The 10194-nt window shown below is 32.8% G+C and overlaps 1 protein-coding gene across 3 annotated transcripts; it reads left to right on the top strand.

Moving 5' to 3' along the window:
* Positions 1 to 3589: 3589 nt before the first annotated feature.
* On the top strand, positions 3590 to 9468 carry LOC115954019 (protein FATTY ACID EXPORT 3, chloroplastic). 3 transcript variants are annotated; one of them, XM_031071870.1, is made up of 8 exons: positions 3613 to 3971; positions 5056 to 5449; positions 5757 to 5924; positions 7600 to 7646; positions 7731 to 7768; positions 8785 to 8889; positions 9045 to 9078; positions 9166 to 9468. In XM_031071870.1, exons 1-6 carry the CDS (start codon positions 3717 to 3719, stop codon positions 8873 to 8875), a joined length of 993 nt encoding a protein of 330 aa, XP_030927730.1. In that variant the 5' UTR covers positions 3613 to 3716; the 3' UTR covers positions 8876 to 8889; positions 9045 to 9078; positions 9166 to 9468. The 3 variants fall into 3 exon arrangements, with proteins under 3 accessions (XP_030927732.1, XP_030927730.1, XP_030927731.1); XM_031071872.1 differs by lacking the exon at positions 9045 to 9078 and having other exon boundaries at positions 3590 to 3971; XM_031071871.1 differs by lacking the exon at positions 9045 to 9078 and having other exon boundaries at positions 3614 to 3971; positions 5059 to 5449.
* Positions 9469 to 10194: the final 726 nt, after the last annotated feature.

The raw sequence follows: 10194 nt of genomic DNA, 5'->3' as shown, positions 1-10194 counted from the left end.
CAAACTCTAAATTTCGTAAGTCCAATATTCAATTAGTAATAAAATCTTGAGATTCATCTTGAGTCACTTGAAAACATAATTTAAGAATTAAGGTTAATATAAAAATTGGTTTATACTCAAACAATGTTAATGATCTCTATAACTCTTATTGTAGTTGTTATAACAATGTTAATGATTCATCTTGAGTCATTGATCTTCTTCTTCTTCTTCTTTTTTTTTTTTTTTTTTAGTTGTTTGCAATCAAACATTCCGTAAATCTGGTTTAAGTTTCCTTTTTCCTCACAATAAAAGATGCTGATGCATAATTATACGGAATAAACAATTCCTTTATATGAATATATACAACAGCTTTAAGAGTTGGGTGGCACTACTAATACGTTTAATCTGAGCAAATACAACGGATTAGGCAAACCAACGTGATTGGTATGCTTCTTATGTGTGAGAGAAAAGCTGCTTAGGTGCCTTGCTTGGCTATTGATTCAGGAATTGAAACGTGAAAGCACTGCTGCTTGTTACTCAATTAAGATTATTGTTGCATCTATCCCTTTCTTGCCTCTTTTGCTAAACCTAGTAACCCCATGAAAGAGAATCGAATGTTTTGAAAATTTAAACCGACACATCTCAAATTGGCTCACATGCACTAGGACCTGACTTGGTTCATTCTGGAAATACAAACTGACCTATAATTTTATTCATACAAGTCTTCTCCATTTCAAGTCCAGTTTATAATATGGTTTAGATTTTTTGATCTAATAATGTATAAAATGTCATGTCATTTAAAATTTTAAATAACATAATAGTTTGTACACTTTTAGATTTGTAAAAATTTAATGTGAATCATGAAATAGACGAAATGGATCAGACTTGAAATAGAAAGGGTCTTCTTCCTTCAACTAAGGGAATGTAAAAGGGTTATTAAAGGGTCTAGTCAACAATATAATGAAAATGGTAGAATAGTTCAAGTATACACTTTTAGACTTTAGGTGTTATATCTTGGATTTCCCAATTAAATTCAATCATGTGACTACATTAACCAATGAAGTACAAAAGAAAATATGTTATCTTCTTCTAAGAATAATTAAATTCAACTATGTGATTCATTAGTCAATGCAACTGTATGATTAAATTTAATTGAAAAATCAAATGTATAACACCTCAGAAATTGTAGTATTCTAATTTAGGAGCTGTGGGCATTGAAGTGAGAAATAAAATATAAGAAAAGGAACCATTTCCTACCAAAATGTTGAAAACTAGGACGAAGAAAGGCTGATAGTTTGGGCTTTGGTGTGGATCTTCAAATATTAATAATTATTTTAATCATTTATAGCACTACAAAGATACATGTTATTTGTATATGAATGTATTTCGTATAACATATAAAATTTAATATAACAGTCACCACCATGTGCCACTATTTAGGGCCGTTTGGTTATAGTTTTCAAAAATTGTTGTTTAAAAAGATGTGAAAATTGTGGTTTAAAAAGTGTTGTTGAACAACGTGTTTTTAGTGTGAATAAAACAAAAAAATGTGTTTGGTATCATAGTTTAAACAATATTTTTCAGTGTTCAAAAAATGTAAATATGTGTTTGGTATGTATGTTTTGTTTGATAAAAAAAGTTGACCCGTATTAAATAACAATTTTGTAATCCCTTTTTTATCCCTTCTTTATCCCATTTCTTTCCGTCTTTATCCCTTTCTCTTCAGTCTTCCCTCAGAGCAGAAAACTGATCAGTGGGTCCGGGTACAGTGAAAACATTAGAAAAAGCTGATCAGTGAGTCTGGCACAGTGAAAACTGAATTCAATTTTTATTACCGTTGTGCCATCAGAAACGTTTGTTCAGTGTTTAAAATCACAGCCGAGCACTACTCAAAAAATATATTTCAAACATGAGTTTTTCAGCAACCATTTCCAAACAGCCTTATTTTAAACTCTATCACCAAACATATTGTTTCAAATTTTGGACACTAGTGTTCAGTGTTTAAACACTGAACACTGTGTTTTCAGTTGACAAACCAAACGGCCTCTTATTATCTTATGTTGAAGCGAATTGCAAAGGTTTCAGTTTATTTCTACTTGTTTTGAAGAGCTCTCACTCTCACTCTCACTCTCACCCAAAACCAAAAGCATATTCCTTCCCCATGACAGGATCTAAAGGCCAAAGGCCCAAACAAGACTGGCCCACAGAGAAGCAATGGACCGTATCAGATCCACCACTTTACAAGATTCAGTGGGGCTCACGCAAAATAAAATTGTATATTTGATTACGTGTCACGAAAGCAAGATACGGTTCTCCCATCATATTCCTAGGCATTTCAAAATTCATAATTTTCATTGAGTGTATTATGACAATAGCTAAAATAGTTGTTATCAATAATTGAGAGGAAATGTTGATCAATTTTGACGTTCAAGAGACATTTGCAATTGCATCATAATTTAGAGGAAAAATATGCAATTACCATAAGTTTTAAAAAATTATTTTTGAAAATATCAACAATTAAAGTGTCATTTTGGTTTTTGAACCTTTCATTTGAATGATCAATGTGACAAATCAAACCTTATTTTTAATTTTATTCAGCAAATTTAATCATATGATCTAAAGCACTTAATCACATGATATGCAAACAATTTTTGTCATATCAACAACTTATAATTTTGAGTTGTGTTGTGTGTAGTATAACTTGTCTCACTCTCCCTTAAAAAGTTATTATAACTTTTAAGTGGAATTGTAGTGTGCTTTTGCCCTTTCCCTGTTTCCTCTGTGTGTGTTTGTTTCAAAAAAAAAACAAAACAAAACGTACAATTTTAATCCATAATAATAATTGCATTTTATATTGAATAATAATTAAAAATAAATTACACACATCTCCATTTTAAAAAGAAGTAAACACACATATTAAACAAAAAAGAAGAAGAAGTTTGTTTTATGTCTTATAAAGTTGACTAAAGTATACTAATTTGGGATTGTTTTTATTTTAGTCATGTACATTTCAAAATGGTTCATTTTTGGCAATTTTTTTTTAATTTCATTTTCATAATAACATTGCCATTCATTTCATTCATAATATGTATATTTTTTTTTACAATGATGAAAATTTCAATATTTTATAATATTTTTAAAGATATATTTTCATGAAATAGTTAACCATAAATAACACTTAAAGATCAGATTAGATTACTAAGAAAAATGAATGCCATAACCAAAATAAAAATGTAATCAAATATAAAAAGTCAAAATAAAAAATTTAAAATGTAAATGTACAAATAAACAACAACACGTAATGTATTTTTTTTAGTATAAGATCATGAGTAAAAAATAATTTATGACCTTATATAACCTTAAGGGGACAAAAATATATTTCAACTTAATGATAATTTTTTTTTCATCTAATAAAATATCTAGAATTTCAATCCCACCAACACCTAAAATCGATAAATTTATAAAAAAAAACTCTTGTTATAAATTTATAAAGACATGCTGTCATGATTCATGACTCTAGTTGAAATCGAAATTCATAAACAAATATAAAATGAAGAAAAAAAAAGAAAAAAAGAAAAAAAAAAGCAAAAAATTTCCCTCAGCTAACTCTCTCTGGTACTAAACTAAACTAAACCCCTTGTTAGCTTCGCCTCTCTTTCAAAAACTCTCTCTCTCTCTAAACTCTAAACTCTGTGTTTGTGTATTGGTCCGAGAATAGAAGAGAAGAGAAAGGAAAAATGAGTGGTACAATGGAGTCGATTTCGTTCTTAAACCCTAACCCTAGCTACAGGTCGAAGAAGTCTTCGTTGGTACAGTCTTCACGCTTCGATTCACTCCTCAGGCATCGCACTCGCACCTACAATTACAATTACAAGCTCTCTCTTTTGCCCAAACCTGTTTCCGTTTCTTCCAATGGGGTTTCCTCTCGTTTTCTTTCTCGGAACCCACCTCGCAGATTCATTGTAGCTTCCTCTGCTTCACACGAGGATTCGGTAGAGCCAAAATTTTCTTTTTTTTTTTCTTTTTGTTTTGTTTAAATTTCTTTTGGGTATAGAAAATATGTTAATTTTAGTTTTTTTTTTTTTTTTTTTTTTTTTTTGCTTTTGATTTTGGTGTTGTGTTTTGAATTGGGTGATTGAATTCGGGCGTTGTTATTCAGTTCATACTAAAGTTTTTTGTTTTATTCAGAGAAATCAAATGGGGGTGCTATCTATTATTGAACATGGCAAAGCTAGAGTTTAGTTTTTTTTTTTTTTGGTGTGTTACTTCTTAGGTGAAAATACTTAATGGGGTGCTTGTTCTTTGGCTTTGTTATGGGAATTATGTTAGTTTTAGTTCAGTTTTGTTTTCTTGTGATTTTGGTGTTGGGTTTTGAAATGGGTGATTGAATTCGAGCTTTGTTATTCAGTTCATGCTAAAGTTTTTTGTTTTATTCATAGAAATCAAATGGGGATGCCTATTATTGAACATGCAAAGCTAGAGTTTTTTTTTTTTTTTTTTTTTGGTTTTTGTTTTTTTGTGTTACTTCTTTGGTGAAAATACTTAGTGGGGTGCTTTTTCTTTGGCTTTGTTACAGGAATTATGTTTGATTAAGGCCTGATGTACCTGTTGGTTCTTATGTTGAAGCCATGTTTTATAGTTTGTAATTTAATTAGAGGTGTTGGTGTTTAGGTTCGTCCGAGCCCCTGAAAAAAAAAAGGATTCTATTATTGCTATTGGTTATATACAAATGATTGTGACGAATTCGACAATGGGATTTGTCATCTCAGTTTTGCTTGTTGAGCTTGTAAGAAAGCTTCATTGTTACATAGTAATGGAATTTTTATTTGTTGCCGAAACAAAGTATTATTAATAACCTCATCCATCTTTGATTAAAAGGAAAAAAAAAAGTATGATGTTGTGAAGAAAGGCAATATCTTATGGCTTATGTAAGGTGTGGCATCAATTAGGGCTTATGTATTTTTTTTTTTGTTGTCACATGCATGCTCTTTAGTGAGTATATTCAAAATTTTCTTCTTGCATGATCTATTTTAAGAGTATCTTAATTTTTTTTTCTTTGAAAAATAATTTCTATAGAAGAGTCAAGAAATTGAAGTGGAGAAGGGAAAAGATGATCATAATTTGGGAGCTGAAGATTCACAAGAAGTTTGGAAAGAGCTTCTAGAATCTTTCAAAGAACAAGCCTTGAAGATGCAAAGCGTTTCACAGGAAGCATACGAGTTATACTCTAAGAAAGCAGTAGTCATCCTAAAAGAAACTTCTGAACAGTTGAAAATACAGGCAGACAAGGCAAGAGATGATTTGATTGAGATAGCAAACGAAATTAGTGAAGAAGGCAAAGTGTATATCTCCACAGCTGCTGAGAACTCCCCAGAACCAGTCAAGGATATAGTGGAGACATTTAATATGCCAACTGAAGATCTGAAAGAAATTTCTAGAGTTCATGACTTCCGCGTTGGGATTCCCTATGGTACGTGTAATGTATGAGAGTGTTGTTTGCAAAAACTTGCTATTTGATGCTTTATTGTTGCACTTCATTTGGGGACTCGGTTGCGTCAGTTTGGGTATAGATGCAGTAGTGTGAGGAGAAATGGCACTAAACGTGCATACACTGATGCAAATTTTTATGTTGCTATATGGCTTTATTGGAACTATGCTATGTTTTAATATACTTTTAGGCTTGTATAAGAATTAAGCAGACGATGATGTCAAATGATATCAAGTGCTTTTATTATGCTTCAGTTCAATCTTGTCATGATGCTACTAATGCTTTGCAGGTCTGCTCCTTTCTGTTGGTGGCTTTCTTTCCTTCATGCTAACGGGAAACATTGCTGCCATTAGATTTGGTGTTATCCTTGGTGGCACTCTTTTGGCTTTGAGCGTTTCAAGTTTAAAATCATATAAAAGAGGAGAATCATTTCCTCTAGCCTTGAAAGGACAGGCGGGTTAGTTTATTTAAATTTAGCGTCTGCACCGCTTGCTCTTATGTCATAATTGGCTTTATGATCATCTTGCTTGTTTTAGTGATCAGAATATATCCCACATGTTTTGGAATACCTTGTTCACTTGGCTCTTAACTCTTTATGTCTGGTATATGCCTGTTATATGTTATGTGATAAATAATGCTTTCCTTTCTTTTCATTTAATCAATGTGAAAAGCATGGCCAGGAAAATTTGGGGGGCAATGATTTTTTTTTTTTGGGTAACCTGCCTTGGTGGCTTTATTCTCTGTTGTTGGGCTTGGGAGTTTGGACTTTTACAAGTTGTATATGCCATAACCCAAGTCATCCCACCTCCATTTGACTAAGTGAACATATGCAACAAAAAATCAATAAATATTGTTGGAGTTGCATTCCAATCTTAAGAGTTGATTGGTATTATGTTGCAAGGAGAAGGCCAGGGTTGGCTCAATGAATTTGGGGGCCCTAGACGAAAGCTTTAAATGGGGCCTTTTATTATATTTAATTATAAATTCATATATATTTTTCAATTAAAATTTATTTTTCTTGCTTTTTGAGAGGCAAAATTACTAATTAAATTTTCGCATTCAAGTTCCGCTAACATTTCCTTTTCAATTGATAATATGGCTAATCCACTTAATTTTTCTTGTGACATAGTTGATCTTAAATAGGATTTTATTAATTTTAATTTTGAAAAACTTATTTCTGCGGAAGCAACTGCAACAGGTATAGTTAGTAATATTTTGAAAGCAATACATGCATTTGAAAAAGATTCTAGCCTCTTTATATAATTTAGTACATTAATTGGAGAGTTTTCATTTATTTGCAAAACTTCTTTTAAAACTTTTAGTTCTGAAAATAAATCTAAGCCATCAATATCGGAATTAGTTTCATGTGTGAGAAAATATTCAAGATTAAGACAATTTTTTTTCAAACTATACAATTTTTTGATGGGATATTATATAATATATTATTACTATTTTGGGGGCCCTTTATCAGTGGGGGCCTTAGGCCACTGCCTAAGTGGCCTATAGCTTCAGCCGGCCCTGGAGAAGGCAGTGCTAAAGGATAAATCTGCTTAAAATTTCAAGTTTTACAGTGAATTTCTTTTTCGTGATAGATTTGTAGAATGGGTGGAGTTCTAAAATGGACTCATAGCCTGATTTAACGGTCATGATAAGCCCATCTCCCATGCATAATCCCTGACCTTAATGATTTAATTACATATAGGTTTTGGCCTTCTGGGTGTAAATTTGGTGATCTGGTTCAGTCTGTTATGTTCTGGTTCTTATTAATAAATAATTTTTTTTTTTTGGATAGCTAATAAATAAGTGTATTATTGGCCAAATTTGAAGATCAATAGAGGATTTTTTACTTTCGATTATTATAATGACCAAAAGAACTAAAAAAGGATAAAAGGTCTGTTGGCACCGTTATATTATAATGTGATATAGATGCAGTATGTTATTCATTTTGATTTCAGATGTTAAAGTCTATTTGTAGTTTGATTTCAGATGTTCAATGCGTCCGTTTTGTTTTGAAGTTTGAACTGGCATTTGAAGCTGGAATTTCGTCTTATTTATTGTTTATTGTTTTAGTTTGAACTTTATATATTATGCCTCTTATGAAATTATTTCTAAATGGAATGTTGGGCCTGCAGCAATTGCAAGTATAATATTTTTGCGGGAGTTAAGCCAGCTGTCTCAGGTAATAGATTCTTCATTTAGCTATTATTTTCAATTAATTTTTCCAGCCTCTGATTACTATTGTTCCTGGTTTTTCTGCTTGCAGGCTCCATCATTTCTGAGCTTCATTTCAACAGTCATCAGGTTCTTATTATTCTAATGACTTTTATGTTTTTCGTTTCCTTCTTTCTTTGGATGAAAAAGCACCCTGGTCTTTGGTGGATGGCGTTATATCTTGATCTTCATCAGTTTCTTAATTATTTGGGAAAAAAAGAAGAAGAGAAGTTTCTTATTCTGTTTTACCAATAGTTTATTGTCAGTTTCTTCAGTGCTGGAACTGGACTTCATTGACGCTGTTTGACTTGTTATTCTGCATAATAGTGATGTAGTTGAATGACACAATGGGAATCCTTGTCTGTCTAAAACATGTCACCAGTCAGGCAAAAACTATATATAGCTTGGCTTGCTTGCCAACCATTTCCAACTAATCTTTGCATTACAACTCATGGTTAGGCAAGCCTGAAGAGAAGAGTCTTGGATTATAGTATGGCCCAAGATATTCTGTCTTTTAGTAGGAATAATGGTGCAAGATAAGATGAGAATGGTGGAGATGAGTTGTGTGGCTAACCCCAAGTAAAAACGAAAAAGCTTTTGATTAGTTTAATTGAGTTGATAAATCATATGAGGTGGATGCTTTTGGGCTAGTTGAGGTCCCTCTGTAGAGCTGCAGATTATGCTTCAACTATCTTGTTTCAACTATACAGTGCACTTATCAAAAGAAAAGATCTTGTTCAACTATACAGTGCTTCATTCGGTCGTTCTATTGGTTTACTTATTTAATTAATCCAAGTTCCTTTCTGAGAACTCCTAATCTTCCTCCTCAAGCTGCTGTGTGTTGGTTGATGGCTGTAATCTGGTCACTTGAGCTCCCACTAGAGGAGCTTTATATTGTCTACTTTCTTCTGCCTCCTGCTTCCTTTTAGTCTCTCTCTCTCTCTGGCTTGCACAGACACACATACACACACACAAAGAGGAAAACTTGTACCAGCAGATGCACCTTTTTTATGTGAGAGAGCTTAAAGGAATTATGCATCCCGAGATAAATTTTAGATACTCTTGCATGATTTTCACTTATGCGCAACCTTCCTTTTCCCATGCAGTGGTGCAGTGGTAGCATTCTTTATCTATAGGATCATACTGGATCGTAAAAAGCACAGAGGCTCAAATTTGGAAAACCAGACAGAAAATTAGTTCATTTGTGTAAGGTTGGTTGATTTGTTCAATGTTTAGTCTTTCTGTTTCATCTATTGCTTAGTGAGTGATGGATTTTTTTCGCCCTAGAGGAGCACAAACTGTGTTTTTGGTCTCATTCAAATAAATAACTACCTTTTTTAATCAATTTTTTATTTGCCACTAATAGTAGCAGGAATTTCCAAGCTGGATCAAGATTTACAGTTTAAATTCTGACTTTAAGCCTTTTTACCCAGACATATGGCTCCTGTTTGAAGAAAAAAGCAAATTAACATTTCCATGTGCTACAGGATACAAGTTTTACTGAACTACAACAGCTTCAGGAGGACACACCAATTAAGATCTGAGGCGTTATTGTTCATTGAGGTTGAAGAATGCTTGCCTGAGGCAAAAGAGAATCTGGGCTCTCGTTGGATTCAGTTTTAGTTTTGTATTTTATCTATTTATTAGGAAATAATATAGATGTTACTATAATGTGGTGTACGTGCTCTGTTCAGTTTGGGAGATGCTACAAAGTGATTTGATTTTCTTCATCTTTTACCTTATCTTTTTGACAACCTATTTGTTTCTATAAATTAACGCATAGTTCTACTTCTTAGTTCCTTACACTTTATTACTTTATTACATCATCAATTATTCCATGAAAACAAAATAAGACTAATAGGATTGCCTAATGCATGCAACACATGGATGCGTATTCATCATTTTGAAGATCTCCAATTCATGCTTTTTTTCGACACAGGGTGATACAATATTTTATCTAACAGTGTAAGTAATGCCACGTTATTTGAATAACATCTAGTTAAATGACACTGGAGGCCCCATAAATCTCCTGACCACCTCCACCTACAAGAAGATTTCTGTTTACTTCTCTAAAAGCACTTGCAGCAATGGAGTTAAATAGCTATATAGCTATTTTAGATATGCTAAAACAAAAAAAAAAAAAAAAAAAAAAAAAAAAAATGCAATAGTGGAGAAATAGCTAAATTTTTTAGTTGAGTTGCACATCTATAAATAGATGTGCACTGTAACTTAGAGCTAAAAAAAAAAAAGTGATTTTTTTATTCCAGACTTCTTTTTTTATTCATTCTTTTATCACACCGGTCTCTCTCATTCACTCTCAGTTTGTGCCTCTCTCTCTCTCTCTCTCTCTCTCTCTCAACGTCTTCGACCCACGTCTCCACCGGCCTCAACGTCGCCGACCCAAGCCCCAAGTTGCCGATCCATGCCTCCGCCCAGTCCTCCATCCCAACGCTCACCTAACGCCGATCAGACCCATCCGCCTTAGACCCACTTCTCTTCCGTCGATCAGACCCACG

Source organism: Quercus lobata, chromosome 7 (genome assembly GCF_001633185.2).
Source record: "Quercus lobata isolate SW786 chromosome 7, ValleyOak3.0 Primary Assembly, whole genome shotgun sequence".
NCBI classification, from domain to species: Eukaryota; Viridiplantae; Streptophyta; class Magnoliopsida; order Fagales; family Fagaceae; genus Quercus; species Quercus lobata.
This window is presented reverse-complemented; position numbering and strand designations above follow the sequence as displayed.